We start from the raw sequence: 20037 nt of genomic DNA, 5'->3' as shown, positions 1-20037 counted from the left end.
ATTTGTTAGATTTATCACTCGCTTGACACCTGAAGGTCCCCCAGCAACTATGTGTGAAAACAAAGAAATAAGGCACACTATAAAAACATTATTAGTTAGATTTATTTGACACAGTTGCTCCAGAAAAGCGCTCTGCAACCAAAAAAAGGAGGCAAAAGTGTTTTTATCTGGAAACAATTCTCCAGGTTTGGTTCACTCTAAAATAAATTAAAGGGCTTTCATGGGTTTTGCATTAAGAGCATCCTAGCATAGGTCGCAGGCTTCTTAGATCAACTTTGTATTTTACTTGAACCCCACAAGCCAGAGCCCGGTGCAACAGATGTACAGTAAGGTTAGAATTGAGAGCCAGTGTGGCGTAGTGGTTAAGACGCTGGACTGTGACCTGGGAGACCAGGGTTCGAATCCCCACACAGCCACAAAGCTCACTAGGTGACCCTGGGCCAGTCACTGCCTCTCAGCCTCAGAGGGAGGCAATGGCAAACCCCCTCTGAATACCGTTTACCATGAAAACCCTCTTCGTAGGGTCGCCATAAGTCAGGATCGACTCGAAGGCAGTCCATTTCCATTTTTCAAGGTTAGAATTCAAGGCCAAGTTCCTCTGGGCCTAGGAATTCCTTCTCAGGGCCAAAACAAAATGGAACTTTCCCATCATGTCCACACCTGGCTAGCTTCCTTCATTTCAGCAGCCTAACCAGGGTGGGGAAAGATTGTGTTGCTGTTGTCATTGCAAAACAACTGGGAATCAGGAAACCTGGCTGATCTATTGCAAATCACCCAGTAAGTCCCAATATACTTTCTACAGGCAGGGGTACATTCCCAGCTCTACCTGCAGAGGCCGGGGATTGAAGTCGGGACCTTCTGCAAGCAAAGTAGAAAAAAGTTAGGAAAAACTGATGAGCACAAATGTGTATTTTAGGCAAAATGACATGCAAGCATGTGCATATTAGGAGAAAACCCACAAACAATATGGAAATGTGGAGAACGTCAGAAGAGGTCTGCTGGATCAGGCCAGAGGGGGCCCATCCTAGTCCAGCATCTTGTTCTCACAGTGGCCAGCCAGAAGCCCCAAAGGGAGTCCCACAAGCAGGACCCGAGCGCAAGAGCAACTGTCTCCCACTTGGGATCCCCAACCACTGGCATTCAGGGGCTCACTGCCTGACAGTGGACGCTGAGCATAGCCACGGAAAGAAAGCCTAATCACCCTCCATGCATTTGTCTAATTCTGAACTGAAATTAAGATTGGGAAAATGGGGAACTGAGAAACCAAAACGGAAGACTTGCCCATTCCGACCTGAAAGTTTAGCTGGATCAGAGGCAGGCGGAGGGGGCTGTGGAGGCCAAACTCCTGCTCTCTTTCCAAACCTGATATAAGATATGTTGGTGCCTGCCTGCTGGAGACTCACTTGCATCTCTAATACAAATGGGAACAGGTTTTACATACAACTCCCAGGACACTCTCTTGTTCAAAATCTGCAATCCTACGCACACTTCCAAGGCAATCTGGTGCCTTCCGGCCATTGCTGGACTCAACTCCTGGTGTGGAAAAAGAAGGTGCTCCCCCAATAATCCTGGAACCCAGAGCCATCTAAGGAGGCCAAAGGTCTGGATTTTCAGGGCATATTAAAGGAAGCACTTCTTCATGCTATGTATACTTAAACTATGGAATGCGCTGCCACAAAATGTAGTGATGACAAGCAGCTACCCACTTAGACAGCCTTTAAAAGGGGGTTAGAGAAATTCAGGGGGTTTAAGGCTGTCCGTGGCTACTAGCCACGATGGCTCTGTTCCCCCTCCCCTCTCAGAGAAGGTAGGCCCCTGAATACTAGTTGGTGGGAATCGCAAGTGCGGAGAGTTGCTGTTGCGCTCAGGTCCTGCTTTTGGGCTTCCCGGGGGGGCGGCATCAGGGCAGCCACTGAGAGGACAGGAGGATGGGCTAGGATGGGCCCCCTTTGGCCACCAGCGCTTCTGACATTGTGCCATCATGGCAGCTCACACAGACTTAGGGTGACAAAGGAAGTATGTTGCACAACCAGAAAACTTCCAAGGAAAAATCAGAGAATGGAGAGCAAAATTTAATTAGAAATGCAATTAGCTGTTCAGCAAGAAACAGTGCTGTAGCAGGAACATAAATGCAGGCATAATCACACTTTCTGGAAGTCAGATTTATATGATCTCCAGTCCTAATCAAGAGACTTCACATGCCTGGCCACTAACTTAATTCCTCTTGCCTGGGAACCAGATCTCACGTTTCAATAGCCCGGCTAGCAATTTAATCTTATTTCAAAAAGGTTTTGTCACCTGAAACTTTGTTGAAGAAGGTTGGGCTTTGTCTTACATTTCCATTGCGGTCACTGAAAAATAATTAAATATCTAAATAAACAGTCATAGCTTTTTTTGGGGGGGATGGTTTGCAGTAGAACACAGTGCGAGGGTTGAATGTCCCCTTCCCAAAGGCCCCAACGCAGATGGACAACTTGGGCTCCTAAACCTGTGAAGTGTTGACAATCCTTGCTTGGTTTTATTTTGGGAGATTTTCTTCCCCGTTCTAACTGAGGTGTGTGATTAATTATATAGTGAACTTGCCTTTAGGGAGAGGAGAGCAGTTTGTTTATCTCATTAACCGGAGAGAACACAAATTAAAAAAGGAGGAGGTTCTTTTAAGTAATTAAAATGTATTGTTCCAGCAAAAATAACCATCTGGTTTTGACCTTGGCTTTTAACCTGAATGTGAGAAATGGGGATTCAGTTGTCAAACTGCGCAAGGAAGCCACATGGCATAATTAAGCTTCTGAATAAAAATGGTGAACTGCCTCCTGTGAGCACCAGGACGCCAGGCGAGGATTTAGCACAGCCTCCGCCAACCTGGTGCCTTCCAGATCTTTTGGACTACACCCCTCACCAGCACTAGGTTGTAAAGGGGTGTTGCTTTTCTAGAAAATACTGTTGACCTAATACATTTTGATTGGATGACTTTCCATCCAAGATTTCCATGCACCACAATTATGCTCGGTGCATTGCCGTTTGTAAAAACCCATCCAACATCCTCCTCCTATTCCACACTTAGGAACATAAGAAGTTGCCTTATACCGAGTCAGACCATTGGCCCATGCAGGTCAGTGTTACCTGCACTGACTGGCAGTAGATCTCCAGGACTCCAGACAGCCCAGCCCTATCTGGGGATGCCACAGGAGACCAAACCTGGGAACTGCTGTATATGAAGCAGGTGTCCTGCCGCTGAGCTGCAGCCCTTCTCAAATGCTGTTCAGTAATCACCACATGAATCAGGATAAAACATCCCAAGCATTAGTCATTTTCGGAAAAAGTTTTTCCAAAGCACTTTACCAAAGGCTATTTATTTATTCATTGTATTTATATACCGCCCCATAGCTGAAGCTCTCTGGGCGGTTTACAGTAACTAAAAACATTAACAACAAATATACACATTTAAAACACATCTTCTAAAAACAATTTAAAACACAATTTAAAAATTTAAAACAATTTAAAAACACATGCCTGGGAGAAGAGGAAAGTCTTGACCTGGTGCCGAAAAGGTAACAATGTTGGCACCAGGCGCACCTTGTCAAGGAGATCATTCCATAATATTTATTTATTTCTTAGATTTATATACCGCCCGACTAGCAATAGCTCTCTGGGCGGTGAACATAAAATAGCATAAAAAATACAATAAATAACAAAATAATACTAAATAATACAATCAAAAATCCAGTACAATAACATTTTAAAAAGTAAATCAATTTAACTTAAAACGCTTCAGAGAATAGGAAGATTTTGACCTGGCGCCGGAAGGAGAGCAGAGTCGGCGCGAGGCGCACTTCCTCGGGGAGACTGGTATCTGCAGGAGGCCCTCGCCTGCAGAGTGCACTGACCGACTGGATATATCAAGGGTAAGATGATCTTTTGGGAAGAACTCTTAAAGCACTTGCCGTTACATACTTCAGAATGAGGCTTTGGCCACCAGAGAAGGACGAACAGTAGAGCTGGTCACCTAGAAAGGATTAATCTGATTCACTTCCATTTGGATGTGTGTGTTTTCTAGACAGCTCCGGACGGTTGGAAGAATTCTGTACGCCACAACTTATCCCTGAACAAATGCTTCGAGAAAGTGGAAAACAAATCTGGCAGCTCCTCCAGGAAAGGGTGCTTGTGGGCACTGAACCCAGCCAAAATCGATAAGATGCAAGAGGAGCTTCAGAAGTGGAAGAGAAAAGACCCAATCGCTGTCCGGAAAAGTATGGCAAAGCCAGGTGGGCCAGATGTTGCGCTAGCATCTTGCCACACTCAGAGTCCACAGAAGGTTGTTTTGCAAGCAGTGCCCTCGGGGGTGACTGGAGGCCGTTGGGACTGGCAGGTCAGAAGGCAGGGCACCCAACGGCAGGCAAAACCAGAACCGACGACAGGTGGATCCAATGAGAAGCAGTGCAATCAATTGCAGGGCAGGCCCACACCATACATTTAAAGCACGTGACTTTAAAGTACCGTGGGAATGGTCGTTTGCCAAGGGTGGTCTGTGAGGGGAAAACCACAGCTCCCAGAGTTCATTGGGGAAAATCATGTGCTTTGAATGTGCACTGGAAGTGCTTTAAATGTATGGCATGGACCTGCCTTGCGCCTGGTCTCCCTCCTCCCCCTCCTCCCTGCTGAGCCTTCCACAGGGTAACACATGGACTATGAAGGAGGCAGTGGATTGCTTCTAAGTAAGAAGGAAGGCAGGAGGGGGCAGGCTGGGGCAGATAAAAGTTGGTGGGGAAGCTCCCCCCTTGCCCAAAGGGAGTAGTTTCCCCGAGTACACAGGCTGGGAAATCCTATCAACAGAGGGAGCAATTCTGGAGGCAGCCCAGCAGGAAGGTATTTGCTTCCCACCAGTGGAAAGGGCTGCCCTTTGGTAGATGTGGGGGCCATGACTGTCCGATTACCAATCTGCAGTGATGGCTGGCGGCTCCATGGGGCAGTGGAATCCGCTCAGGGTTTTAGTCCAAATGTTCAAGGAGCTGTCTGAGGTACACCATGGTGTGGCCTTCAAGATCTTGCTGGACTAATCTTCCCTGACCATTGGTCATACCTGCCAGTGGGGAGATGGGAGTCTAGTGACATCTGGAGGGCCAGAGGTTAACCAATCCTTGGCTAAATCTTCAAGTAGAACAGGCTTTTTTGGCTTGTTGTTAGTGTCATCTAAGCTGCGCTACTGACAGGTAAATTACAAATAGGAATGATGACAGGATTGGATCTTTGCGGATTCTGATGTGAGTCCTCTGATAGAAGTCCTCCACCCAAAAAAGCATTTTGAAAGAATATAAATTTGACATTAGTATTTTGGGAGAATATAAATACTGAATTGTGTATTTAAATGCAAACTTGCAGGCCAATTTTAAAAAAGAGAATCAGACTACAACAGCAATCCTAACCCCACTTCCATAGGGGTAAGCCCCATTAAAGTCAGTTGGACTTACTGCTGAGTAGGGATCAAAGTTGGTACCAAATTTTCCACTGATTGTGGAAAGGGTTTTTTATAGAGATATTTTCTGTGGCTATTTCCAAAAATGGATTTTAAAAAAACCCCACCTCTAAAACATCAGTATTAAGAATGATAATTTTATATTTCCTTTCAAAATATCAGTATTAATATCATTCTCCTTTTTGCCAGGGGAAAAAAAGGGGGCTGATAAAAGCAGATACCGGCCTGCCAGTTGACAGAATGAACTTGCACTGCCCACAGATCCCATCCCTATTTCTGAGCAGATGCGGTTAGAATTGCAGCCTGCTATGAGTGACCAGGCGCAAAGGTTACCCAGACTGGGACTGACTGATTCAGCCATCACTACCTTCAGCTCCAAATACATAAGAAATGGGGGAAGGGGCGGCAGCTGGATCAGGCCAAATGGGGCCCATTGGGTCCAGCCCCCTGTTTCCACAGATGCCCCAAAGGGGCCCCCACAAGCAGGGCCCATGTGCAACCACATTCTCCCCGCTTGCAGTTCCCAGCAGCTGACCTCTTCAGGGGCATTCTGGGCTTCTCTGGAGGAAGGGGCAGGATATGCATCTGATAAACATTGTCGAGGTAGAACACCGTCATCGTGGCTCGTAGCCCCAGTGACAGCCTGGTCCTAAATAAAGTCAAAGATGCCACTTGTCTCTCTCTCATTTTCACTGGCTCATTTGCTTGCTTGTGTGTAGAAGAACTTGACACACTGATAGGACACCAGACGGACAAGCCGAGATCCTCCGCGCTGGCCTGCAACCCGACTGGCATGGCGAGTCCGCCCACGCCCTCCCGACAGATGCCCCTCCAGCACCACCCCCTGTGTGAGCCGCCCATCCCCTCCAGCACCCCTCACGCAGCGCATGCACAAGGCGCTCTGCCGCCCACCCACCCGCCACCCAGCGTGCTGGGGGGCCAACAGACCTCCTGTTACGGTGCTCCCCCTCCAGGCTTCCCTCAAATCTCGCCTGCCTTCATGCACCAGGGGCAGCCGGACGGGCCCCAAACCCTCCTCCCTTCGGCAGATGCCCAGAATGGGCACAGAGGGCAAGACTCTCCGGTGGCCACCCAGCTCCCTCTGGGACGCCAAATGAAGATGCTGGCAGCAGCCCGTCCCCTGCAGGATGTGCTCGCGCCAGAGGGCGACCTCAGCAACGATGTGGATGCACTGAGCCCTTCCCTCACCGATTTCAATCTCCAAGGTACTAAATTCCCATTCAACAATCCATTGTGGGTCAGGGAATCAGCTTGATGGCCACATGTCCATCTGGGCAACCTTCGGGGGGCCACATGCCAGTGGTGGGCAGGGCCAGGGACAAAGGAGGTGGAACTATTAATGCAGATTCTACCTTTCTTCAGCAAGCGACACTGGCACACGGCTCTCTGTCCTCCATCCTGCAAAAAGCATGATCAGAGTTCAAGGGTGTGAAGCAAGACCAGGGAGGGGTGGCCTGGGGACAGTTGCAAGAGCAAGGCAGAGCAGGCTTGAGAGTGACATTCAACTCCCAGCTGGAACGTCCTCACCCCGGCCTATTCCTTTCCAAGCCTGATGCCCTGCAGATGGTGTTGGACTCCAATGCCCATCAAGGTCTTAGTGGTTGCATATAAAAATGTAAAGGGTTTGGGACCCAAGTCTCCAAAGCAGCGCCTTCCCCAGCCATCTCAGACTCTACGATCGCAGACGAGGCCTTGGCGGTGGTGCCACTGCTGGCAGCTGCCCAGTTGGCCTTGAACTCTGACAGGGCCTTCTTGGTGGTGACTCCTTGTCTGTGGAATACCACCACCCCCCAGAGATCACTGGGTGGAAGGATGGTTTTAAGCTGTACACTGGGTTTTAGAATGCTTTTAATGATTTTTCGAATGCTTCTCTTTTTGTTACTGTTAAATTGTTATGTTTGCCACCCTGGGTTCCTTCTTGAGGAAGGGGGGGGGATATACGTTTTAATAACAATCATCATAATCGTGCCTTGCAGCCAGCATGGATGAACGGCCTGCAATTCAGCAGGCATCCCTTGTTTTGTCCCCAGAAGGCCCTGGGTTCAGTCCTCAGCAACTGCAATTCAAAGAATCAGGCAGCAGTTCAGGGGAAAGACCCTTCCTTCTCTGCCTGAGACCCAAGAGAGCTGCTGCCAGTCAGAGCAGATGAAACGGGGCTAAAGAATGAAGCCAGTTATAAGCCACACAAGCCAACATCGACACAACAGCATAAAAGCAAATTAAAGCCATCATCAAACCAGGACCAGGGAAAAGAAACTGGTGCAAAATTGTAAAAGGCATTAAATACGCATGTCACAGCAACATAGGAAGGTGCCTTATACTGAGTCAGACCATTCGTCCATGCAGCTCAGTATTGCCTGCACTGACTGGCAGCAGCTCTCCGGGATTTCAGACAGGAGGCTCTCCCAGCTCTACCTGGAGATTGAACCAGGGACCTTCTGCATGCCAAACAGGTGCTCTGTCACTGAGCAATGTCTGTTATAGTGAAAAGGCCTGGGGGAACAGAAGGGTCTGCCCTCGGTAACTCGATGGAAAGTGGCCGAGGACTGCAAAATGGCAGGAACACTTCCCACAGCTGAGTCGGTGCCTTCCACTGTCGGAGGCAGCACCTGCCCCTGAATACCGACAGCTGGGATGGAGACGCAAGGCTGGGAAAAGCTGCCGTTGCTTGCAAGCTTCCCAGAAGAGACTTGGCCACTGTGCGAAAGGGCGAGATGAACCCTATGGGGCCTGATCTAGCTGCAGCTGGGCTGTCCTGTCTGGAGGCCCGGAGGCTCCAAGACAGGCGCGGATGTCATTGCAGGGCTTGTTTTTGTTGTTGCAGGCAATCTTTGGGAGGAACTGAAAGTCGACAGCTTGGCAATCGACCCCCTGGTCCTCATCTCCTCCTCCCTGGCCCCTGGCCACTGTTCCTCTGCTCAGCATCAGATGGATGGCAACAGCAGCAGCTTGCCTGACCTACAGCTGACCACCCTTTACTCTGCTTTCATGGAGCTGGATACAAAACCGACTTCCTACCTGAATAATTCGGGGTCCAAACCTGTGGCTCTGGTCTAGGACCCGAAGCCAAACTGAGAGTTCTGTCTGTGCCAATGTCGGGGGTTGACCTCCAAGCCAAGCTTATTATGTATGCTGAATGCCAAACGCAGAGACCAGTCCAGGACTTTATCCTTAAAAAACAAAAACTCCTTTCTTCCAGATCTGGCGTGCAGAAGATCGAAGCGTACCCAAGTGCCAGACGGAAATGACACACACATATATTCTAAAAACCCAAATTGCTGTAGGCTGCTGAAAAGGCAAACTGCTGTTCACCACAGAGCCATTAAACCACAGAGTCAATCAAGCTGCCCTTCCACAGCAAAGCCAATAAGAGGCTTTCTGGCAAAGGGGTCAGACGGAAGCAAAAGCCAATTTTTATTTTTATCTTCAAAAAAATGTACTTTTCAAATATCCCTCAGTCTGACATCAGCTGGCAACTCCAAGTCAGTGGAATCCCCTCCGGGTTTCCGTCCAAACTTTCAAGGTGCACCTTGGACAGCTCCTTGAAAGTTCAGACCAAAACCTGAAGCAGGTTCCACTGCCCCACTGATGTGGAGGTGCCACTGGCAATACACTTTCAAAAAGTAGGTTTGGGGGCTCAGGGCTGTGAAGGAGGTATGGACAGAAACCGTGACAGGATTGGAAAATATGGATGAAGACTCTCTTTAAAAAGAAAAGACTCAAAAGAGGTTAGTGACATGTCTCCCAGAGGTTCGCAAATTAGACAACAAAGTTTGATACCATCAACAGCACACTTGGTATTTCAAGAGCAAACAGGCATGGGCCTTGCTGAGGACTTAACGGGAGCACGACACAGACCCATCACGCACATTTTGTTTAAAATTTGTATGTGCTAATGTATGTGCTGATGCAGCCAATGCTAGCCCTACTCAGAGGAGACCCACTGAAGTTAATAGACATGCCTAACTTAAGTTCATTGCTTTCGACCGGACTGCTCTGAGCAGAACTTGGGATGCCACCATAAATACAAATTAGACTTCTGAGCAAACTAAGATTGTGACTGGGTAGCGTGGAGGGAGGGGGTCCATCTCACCAGCCCTGTACTTTGCAGTGAGTCCAACTGCCCTGTGAGTAAAGGTGTTCTTTTTAATTCAAAAACACGTTTTCATTGGAGTTCTTCCACTTTTAAAAAAACAGGGGGAAGATGCCGGTGATCTGAGCCTCACTGCAAAGTCCTGGGGCTTTAACAATGCCCCTGCAGAGGGCTTCAAGAAGTGAGGGCCTCGGCTGCCTATACATTTGATTACTGTGAACCACCTGGAGAAGACATTATGGTCAAAAAGCAAGTGTAAACATGGTAAAATAAATAATGTTTTTAAAATCAGAAAAGGGCATACTGATGGGGGAATATGGAATGGTTTGCAAATTCAGTCACACGTCTCACAATTTCATCCCACTGAGCCAGGGGGGTCACCAATGTGGCAACCACTGTTACCAACCCTGAAGAGACATATCAAGGGTCCTAGGAAGCTGCCTTATACAGAGTCAGACCTTTGTTCCATCTAGCTTAGCACTGTTGGCACTGACCGGCAGCAGCTCTCCTAGATTTCAGACAGGAGACATTCTCAGTCCTACCTGGAGGTGCTGAGGATCAAACCTGGGACCTTTTGCATGCAAAGCAGATGCTCTGCCACTGAGCTATATGGCCTTTCCCTTAAAAGAAGAAGTTAAGATTCTAGTCCTCATGGCTTTGAATAAAGGGTTGATTTAAATAACCCCGGAAGCTGCCTTCTGTCGAGTCAGACCATTGGTCTATCTAGCTCAGTACTGTTAACACGGACTGGTAGTGGCTCTATTAATGGAGTAAAATGCCACAAAACTAAATATTGTCCCTTGAGGGAGGAGGTGTTGTTGGGTTGTAGCAATAATCTAGTCTGCAGCCTTATATACACTTACTCAAATTTAGGTCCCATTGAACTCAATGTGACTTATTTCTGAATAGACTCATGCAGGATTGCACAATAAATCTCCTACAACAGCTGCCTTTTCATTTTAATAAAATGATCAACCTGTTGTTACAGTGCATTTTAAAGCACTTTTCCTTGTAGAGTACGGAGGATATCAGTTCAGTTTCTTTCAAACTAATCTAACACACACACACAGAGATGATTCTATTCAAGTAACTATTTCTCAAAGTAGACTCATTGGAATTAGTGGACCTATGTTAGTCACATCCATTCATTTCAATGGGTTTACTCTGAGTATAACAAACATTAGATACAGCTTGGTGCTGGGGGAGAAATTTAATTCACATTTAAAGCTGAATCAATCAAATTTGCACTTTCTGAAACATTTCACAAACCGAAACACAATTTCCCTCGAAATTCACACTGCTCCAAATTTTGCAGTGCTGTTCTTTAGTCAAGTAATGCATACAAAGACTCATCTGCTAGGGTGAAGTGTGCATTAAAATGCATATTATTAGTGAAAATCGCATGCAAAAATGCAGACTTTTAGGGGAAATGGCAGTGCCACAATGTGTATATATTAGGAGAAATTTGTGTTAAAACACGAATTTTCATGAGGACTTTAAAAAAAACTGCAAACTGATGTGGAAAACTAAATTTAAGATTGGAAACAGAAATGGACAGATTCACCCATCCCTAAACACAACCTTATATATGTGTGTGTGTTGAAAGCAACAGTTTGTGTCTACATATGCGTAACTCCTTTCAAGCCAGCAAGTTGTATTCTTTGCCCTGCAAGTGCTTCCCCCTAGTGGCTTCGATAGGGCTTGCTTGCAGTGAACTGGTCATCCCCTTCCAAATTTAACCTTTAAGGTTACCCATAGATATAGACCAAAGATCCCTCAAACAGATCTTGTTGAAACCTCACCCCACCCCGCAAAATAGCTATCTGAAACATGCACTTCAAAGCTGGCTAGGGGGAGGAATTCTGTTTAAAGGCTTGTCGGTGACAAGGATGCTCCTCTCCTTCACCATTCTAAAAACATACAAAGGCAGGGCATTTCTTTATCAACTGCCAAAAGGAGAGGGGGGAAATTGTTGCATTAAAGTCTGTTGCAATGCCGAGAAGGGTTGCACAACATGGTTGATGTGGCAACACCAATCGCTCTAGCGCAGCTCACAGTCAGCTCAAGAGCATGCACCTACTTCTTCCAATAATAAGATGAATTCATTAATAAGCAGCCAGTCTCTCCCACACCTTCCCTGCCCAATTTGAAGTATCAAGCACAATTTATTTCGTCATGAAAGTGGCATGAGTAAAGCAATAGCGCCCTCTCTGGCTAAGGCGAGATAGTTGCCTTCAGCAGAAGCCAAGCCACATGCTTCAGAAAAGCCGCCGGCCCATTTTCTGAATTGTGGCACTTAAGGGGCCCTAGAGGACTACATCCAGCTGTGTCCTGCTCAAGAGTAGACCCACTAAAAGGAAGAGAACCAAGCGAGTCACATCCATTCATTTCAAAGGATCTACTTTGAATTTAATTAACGTTGGACATACAACCCAAAGACTTTTTCTCCATTGACCAGATGGTTGCTTACCAATCCCACCCTGCTCTGAAGACATCGTGAGACTGCCACCTGGCGAGCCCCAGAATAAGGAGTGATGAGGCTGCATGGAAAACAATGTATTTTGTCTGCTAGAAACTACAATCCTGTCACTGCAGCCCGGGTTCAAGCACAACACTAAGCGCCTGGTGGCTCCATTCATCTTTACCTGCACAAGCCTGATCCCCCCTTCATCCAGCACAGCTGTGAGGCACAAATCTGAAGCTTCTGCCTCCTTGTTTTAAACTAACCACAGTTTATAGTTTTGTCTGAGCCAGGAAGTGTGGTTAGTTTAATCTACAACTGGTCCAAACAAGACAGGATCAGAAACCACAGCTTGATCTTGACCCATTTGGCCCAGAACAGGCTCAATACGTTTTGCTGAGCAGAAAATGATGTTCCACCACTGTCACCAAATCCAGGGGTAGAGTACTGAGGCCAGCCAAGTGAGTTTGGCCCCTAAAAAGCCCATAAGCATCTCTTGCCATCCCAGCAGTAAAAATACAATAATACAACTGAACAGCAAACGTTTGTTGCCCTTTCACGAAACCCAAAATCTGCAGCAGCCTCTTTCTGCCAAATGGATTATATGAAGGGAAGAGGAAACAGCTTGCAAAAATGTGTATGTTGGGCAAAACTGCATGCCTAAAACATGCCTATCAGGATAAATGTGTGTTGAAAGGCTGATAAATTTTCCTGAGCACGTTTTTTTTTTTTTTAATTGTAAACCAATCTGCAGTGGTGGCTGATAGCTCCATGTCAGTGGTGCAGTGGGATCCGCTCCTGGGTTTTAGTCCAAACTTTCAAGGAGCTGTCCAAGGTGCAGAAAGCTTCGGCTATGGGGCTGTATACTAATGCAATAAATAAATAAATAAAACCCAGGGCGGATTCCACTGACTGACTGACAGGATGATGGGAGTTGTAGGCCAATAACAGCATCTGCAAGGCCCTCCTGCAACTGAAGATGTGGAAGAAGCTACCAGCAAGGAGGGGGCACCATCCTCTGCCCACATCAATCAGCCTCTGAACATTAAAACATTCCCACTTACTCTGCAAACCTTACACGTGTGTCAATGGCTCCTTTCGCCTCCGTTTTTGGAGACTGTCCTGAGGACTTGCTGAAGGGCACATAAGGCAAAGAAAAGGCAAATAAAGACATACATAGCAAACATACCTTGGCCAGAGTCACGCACCTTGGCGGTTGCCTCCATTTTGCTTGCATGACACACAGGCTGTAAGCAAACCAAAGGATGGATCCAGCGTCCTTCAAACTCTGCCTGCAAGATTTGCAACAGATTCAGCTGGTTCCCCCTCATTCTGTACAGAGCAAGGGGGAGGGACCTCTGACCCACCAGTTCGGCCTGCGCAGTCATGTCCCCCCAAACCACACCCACCTGTTGGTCAGCTGATGTCACTGAAGGGTGGGGTTCAGCCCTGCAGCCTGTGCTTCACACCCCATTGGGAAGGCACTGGTGAAGCAGGAATGAACTCTCCGCTCATAGAGAGCAACAGCGAGCAAAATTGGGTATCCCCAATTGACCTTCTGCTCCCCCTGTTTGGCTGTGACCAGCTTCAAGGTCAAATTTTTGTCACTGCATTTCATTTCAGAGATAGAGGCTTTGACAAAAGCTGACCCCGGGGGTGGGGGTTCCTTTGTCAAAAGATTCTCTCCGCCTGCCTCGGTGTTTTCACAGACTGCAACTCTGAAGTCATGAAAAGCACATGCAAAATGATGCAGAGAAACACCCAATTTGTGGAGGCCTCATTCCACCTTCACACACCCCCAGCTCAATATGCTGCACCGGCTAACTAGCACTCCTGCTCAAAGGGGAACTGGTACAGAAATTTAGAGGGAGCGGCCCTAGCTCAGTGGTAGAGCTGTTGGTTTGCCTGCAGAAGGCCCCTGGGTCAATAAGCGGCATGGAACGTCCCCTGCCTGAAACCCTTGAGAGACACTGCCGGTCAGTGCAGACAATACTGAGCTAGATAGGCCTGACTCTGCGTAAGGCAGCTTTCCACGGTCCTAACTCAAGGCAGACTCTCTACAGCAGCCTCCCGTTCCCAACCTGGTCTCCTCCAGACAGGGACAAAGGTCCCATTGGCAGAGTGAGGCAGCTCCATCGAGTGGCAGATTTGGGGAACAGCGCTGCCCAGCCATTCTGTGGTCTGGTCGAAGATGTTGAGGCATCTGCAGTGGATGCCCTCTGGGACTAGCTTCCCAGGCTGGAGAGGTCTACACCTCCTCCCCAAAACACTCACCAAAGAGACCCGGGAGAAGGGTGCAGCAGTGGCCACAAGACAAGCTCAGAGGAGCACTCCAGATTGAAACCGTAGCTAGAGCAGGCCATGGCCAAGGGGCACCCAGGCACTGTCCAGCAAGCAAGGAAGACCAGAGACCTGGGCAGCTTCCAGCAGGCCTAAGTCTGCCCAAGGGAGGCCTCAGATGCTCTGGCCTCTTGGACCGCACCCGAATCACAGCTGCTAGTGGTGAAGGGGTTTCAGGGATGACTTGCTCTTGAGGAGACCTCTACTCTCGAGTTGCACAATGACTCTGCACACGATGCGGCCTGGCCCTTTCAGCTCCAGTGCTCTTGAGGACTTGGGGGGTGGCTCCACCTTCACCTCTGGCAGCACAGAGTCCTGGTATGTGTATTCTCTGTTAGAGGGAGTCTGGTCTGGTCATGGAGGTTCATTTCAAAAAGAGTACATTTGGCTTCGATAAGTGAAAAGTTGCACTACGCTGTTGCACGATCTCAAAAAGAGTACATGTACTCCTACAAGAGTACGGCTGGTAACCCTAGCTACCGTGCCTGATAGCAATGGAAAGCCCTGCAGCACCCAGGATTACAAAGCAGGGCCACTGAGGAAGGGGTGGGCGCCAGTGTGGTGTCCTGTGGTTACAGAGTGTCAGAGTGGGACCTGGGAGGAGACCAGGGCTCAAATCCCCACTCTGCCACAAAGCTCGCTGGGGACCTTGGGGCCAGTCACTGTCTCTCAGCCTAACCTACCTCACAGGGTTGTTGTGAGGATAAAATCGGGAGAACCATGTTTGTAGGCCATCTCGAGCTCCTTGGAGAAAAGGTGGGATATAAATATTGTTGTTGTTGATGATGATGATAATAAATAGTATTTCTGTCGGCACTCACCACTTGAGTTCATTATTAGAAACAGTGGTGCTAACAAAACAAAAACATGGATATGCCAAGATACTGTGTGTCACCAAAAAATGTTGCAAACACAGTATCAACCTTTTGTGAATTGTTATTTCCTTCAGCCCTGATTTGCAAACAATTCCTGATCCGTACATGTAAATAAAGCTGTGACATCTTTCTTCCGGCTCTTCTCCTGGGAAAACGGTTGCCCAACAGCTTGACTCATACAAAGGCAAGTGCTTCTTTTTGGAGGCCTCCCGTTGCACAATGCATTTCCCTCCCGCTTTTAAGACACACCCTTCCCACCTCTGCGACTCATCTGGCCATGCTGTGCTACAAGTCCCTCGGACGCCAAAGAAACCCAAGGCGGGTGGGGATTCCCCTCCACTTTTGTGCCCCTAAAAGCAGACGGCAGGGCTGGGAGGCCCAAGCCAGGGGCCAACTGTGGCCCTCCAGAGCTCTCTACCTGGCCCTGCTTTGCACCTTCCTTGAGGGTTTTTGCCTGGCTGTAATGTGCCCTGGAACTCTGATGGTGCCTGGATGGACAGCTGGAACATTAATCTAAGCTTCCAGGGAGCTGCACAAGGTGCACATGCATGGACATGGAGCTACCAGCTGCCGCCATGTCTTATGGGTGTGATGCACGCAAGTAGAAATCGCTTTTGACTTTCTAAGGGCTGGAATGTCACCTGCTGTGCAAAGGCCGCCCCTCCTTCCTTCTGCTCCCCATTGCCTCAGGCCTCACCCCCACTGACAGGTGCCCCCCCCCGAGTGTGGCCTTCAAACTGCAAAAGGTCCCCCGTGCCTGCTGTAGAGGGAACAGATTTTCCATGACTTGGCTGGATGCCTCCATTAGGTACCCGAGAAGGAACTGCTGGGAGATTGCAACTCATGCGCTGTCTTTGGGGATCTCACATCAGCTATTTATAGAGAAGCCTAGCTATTAACGAGCAAGAGAACAGCAAAAGCCATTCGCAGCGCAAATAAACTATTTTGGGAAATAAAGCCATTGGCATTTTCCAAAAACATGAGCACACACTGCCCGCACAGTCAGAAAAAGCAAGAGGTCTCTCTTCTCCCCCACCCAGGTCAGATGCTCAAGACCAGCATTCCCCAAACTAGTGCCCTTGCAGAGGTTTTGGACTACAACTCCCATCTGTCCCAGCCAGCACAACTGTATGATGCTGGGGCTGATGGGAACTGTAGTCCAAAACCTCTGGATGGGCACCAGCTTGGGGAACAACAGCTCAAAACAAGTAGGTTGTTGGTCACATCCAAACCACATATTTAAAGGACATGGCTTCTCCCCAAAGAATCCTGGGGACTGTAGTTTGCTAAGGGTGCTGGAAATTGCAGCCCTGTGAGGGTTAAACTACAGTTCTCTGGATTGTTTGGGGGACGCGACGTGTTTTATGTATGGTGTGGATGTGACTGTTGATTAACTGTGGTTAAAGGCAGAGATCTCATGAGGACTAGTTGCAGGTGAAATGGCACACCCAACTCAGATATGAGATTCTCTTGAATACAGCAGAAGAAAAACCAGCTCATTTATTTTGGATCATTTGTTTACTTTCAAGTGTCTAGAGAGGAAGCTTGTGCCATTAATAGGTTATTGTCATTATTTTTTACAGTCTTCAACTTCACCGGAGAACAAACACTTGTTCATGAAAAGTTTACTTTTTAAAAAATACCCTTTTGCGCGCGCCCCCAATGAAAAAATGAGCATGTTAAAACCACACCCCGCCATCTGTAAGCTGAAGGGGGAATGCAACATGGCTTTTGAAACAATCACCTTTGCCCCTTTTCAGCCCAAGGCCAGGAAAAGTCAGTGGCAGATGGTGGCTCCACATCAGTGGGGCAGGGAATCCACTCCGGGTTTCAGTCCAAACTTTCTCCTGGCATGTGGCCTCTACAAGGCTGCCCAGAAGGAAGTGCAGCCCTTGGGGCTTCCCACCCCGATGTGAAGAGCTGCAGCCTCTGTAAGATCATCCAGTTTACAGCCTAACATTAACTAACTCCATGTTAGCAACTTAGTACAAGATTAGGGGGTGGGGGGCAGGGGCCTGCAGTCCTGAACTGAGTTGTTACTAATGCACACGAGCCCTGCACAGTCTGTGTTCTTCAGTGGTCTTAATCAGGTTCGCTTCCGATATGGAGGAGACAATTTTCTGAAGGATGCCAAGAAACAGGATTTCCACTGTGTTGGTCAAGGCGTACGGCAGCTTTCCCCAATCTGGGGCCCTCCGGCTGCTCCAGACTACAACTCCCAACAACCCTGCTACAGTCAATAGGTGGTAGACCAGAACTCCGCGGGGAACTAGGCCAGCAGAGTAGTTTGACGCTGTGACAGGCAAAGGTTGCAGCATTTGGGGCTGTTTAGTTCAGAGAAAAGGCGAGTCATGAGGTGACACGATAGAAGTGTATGAAATTATCATCTCCCCATCTTTTTGTCCCCTGCTGGCTGGGCTGACGAGAGATGCAGTCGAAAACACCTGGAAAGCACCAGGTTGGGGAAGGCCGTTATACAGACCACATCAGGTCTACTGCCTCCCCTGTCTGTTGGCACAAAGTGGGCATTTGGAAATACCGGTGGCCGGGATTGGGTCCACCAGCCATCGATGCAGGAGATGCACGTAAACGGAGAGGATGTAAAGTTGCACCAAGGTGTGAGGTGCCCTGCACTCACCATTTCTCTGATGGGCAATGTTTGGGAGCAATTCAAAAGCCCAGCTAGGACGTCTGTGCCTGACAAACATCAACCCTTCAGAATCAAGAGACTGGACTGCTGGTGGGTGCTCAACATCCATCTCTCTGCTCCAAGATCTCCCTCAACAGGAGAAAGGCTTCAGCCAAACTGCTAACTTAATAACTAACTTGGGGTCAGAAATCCACAGCCTCCTGTAAACAGCTGCTCCCATGGCCTGCCAGTCTAAAGGCCCTGAAAATTTCTCTCCATATATAGCCTGGACAGGAATCCATGAATCCACCTGCCGGCTCGCCAGCAGGGAGCGCATTTTTTAACAGTTCTGCTTGTGAACCACTTTGTAATATACTGTTGCATTTTAAGGGGAGAATGACTGAATCTTGTGTTTCTACTGTTTTTATGTAAACCACTTTAGGATGCTTATTATATTAAGCAGATGAAACTTTTAAAGAAATAAACTGACATGGGGATAGGAAACTGCAGGGAACGTGGCACAGCTCTCCTTCACGCCACACCAAGCCTTGGACTTTGCAAGGGTTTCCGAGAGTCTCTGAGATTCGGCCCAGGCCTCGCTCTCCCTTCCTGGTCCCACTGGGTCTCCCAAGTACAGTCTGATCATGAGCAACACCCCTACCCTTTCTTCTCCAGAGCAAGCTCGGGCACAAATTGGGCTGGCTACCAAGACTGCCCCAAACTAGCAGCTCCCTGACTCTATAAAGATTTCTCCCATCCCATCTTCCTCCGCCTTCAGTTGCCAGCAAAGGCAAGAGTGGCCTCTCCCTGCCTTGGCAAGCCTTCTTGATTCATTCCTTTGGCAGGTTGGGATCCCCGCCCGACTTTCCAAGGGCAGGGGAAGACGTTTCAGATTTGCTATCTCCTCTCCCAGTTTCTCCTCTCATGACTTCAAAACACCTCTTCACTTCAGTCTAGAGGTTGTTGTTATTTCTGAATGGATAAAACAAGAAGGGTGAAAGGAACCATCAAGGCCACCGTGAGGAGCAAATCGAGAATGCTTCCATTTCTGAAAGAAAGATTCTTTTGCCTTCGCAGGACATCATGGAAACCAGGCTGAAAGCCTATTTTTACCTTCCTCATCAGCCTCTTATCAGCCCAGTGGGAGGAACACAGAAAGCTGCCTTATATGGAGTCAGGCCATTGGTCCATCTAGTTCAGTCCACACTGATCGGCAGCAACTCTCCATGGTCTCAGGCAGGGAGTCTTATCCTACCCCTAACCAGGGATTGAACCGGGAGCCTTTTACATGCAAATCAGGCTTTCTGCAGTCCCTTAAAAACAAAGTAAGATCCTAGTCCTCACGGTTCTGAATAAAAGACTGAAATAGGAACGCAGGAAGCTGCCTTATCAGACTATTGTTCCATCTAGCTCAGCATTGTCAACACTGACTGGCAGCAGCTCTGCAGGGTTTCAGAGAGGTGGTCTTCCTCAGTCCTAGCTGGAGATGCTGCCAGGGACTGAACTTGGGGCCTTCTGCATGCAAAGCGGGTGTCCTGCCAGCTACCACTGAGCTGTGGCCCTTCCCTAAAGGAAGGAACCAGAAATGTGTCCAGTGTAAACTGCCTTTTTTCCTGCAGTGAATTGTGCTATCTGCAACTTGGCTGACCCATAACTGTAACGCTGTAAGCCATGGCAATAGCGTGCAGCCATTGATGCAGTCAATTAGAGCTGCCATCGCAGCCACCGTCTACGGTTAAGCAAAGGAGTCCCCCAAAGGTCCCCACCTCCTACTTCCACCCTTGCAAAGCAAGGAGGCTTGCATTCCAGCCGTTTCGCCTGCCTCTACTGCGCTACAAGGCAATTGGCTCAGACGTTCAGTAAAGAGATTTTTCGGAACTGACAGATGCCAGGAAGGATCACTCGAGCCCACAGCTTAAGAGCCTTGCGCGTCATCTGCACTTCCCACTGGTCCATCTGGAGAAGGGATTTGCTACCACGATAGTTGTGAATGGCAAGTTCTTTGGGCTGACACCTCCTCTATGACTGCACTGAAACAACCTTGCAAGATGTGGGCCCTGGGATCAATCATTTTGCACACTGTCGACATTTCTGTTAGGGCTTAGGCCAATGAAACAGGCCACTGGATGGCCAGGGTGAGCACAG

At 48.4% G+C, this 20037-nt stretch overlaps 1 protein-coding gene across 2 annotated transcripts in view; it reads left to right on the top strand.

Annotated features, from left to right (window-relative positions):
• Positions 1-15196, top strand: part of FOXN1 (forkhead box N1) — a 56776-nt gene extending 41580 nt beyond the window's left edge. For both annotated transcript variants that reach the window (XM_061605487.1, XM_061605488.1), the window contains 3 exons: positions 4058-4265; positions 6193-6699; positions 8319-15196. In XM_061605487.1, the coding sequence (XP_061461471.1) occupies positions 4058-4265; positions 6193-6699; positions 8319-8551 (948 nt within the window). In that variant the 3' untranslated portion in view covers positions 8552-15196. The remainder of the gene's footprint in view (positions 1-4057; positions 4266-6192; positions 6700-8318) is intronic.
• The last annotated feature ends 4841 nt before the right edge of the window (positions 15197-20037 follow it).

Source organism: Rhineura floridana, chromosome 21 (genome assembly GCF_030035675.1).
Source record: "Rhineura floridana isolate rRhiFlo1 chromosome 21, rRhiFlo1.hap2, whole genome shotgun sequence".
Taxonomy (NCBI): domain Eukaryota; kingdom Metazoa; phylum Chordata; class Lepidosauria; order Squamata; family Rhineuridae; genus Rhineura; species Rhineura floridana.
Note: the sequence above shows the minus strand (reverse complement) of the source record. Positions and strands in the feature narration are given on the sequence as shown.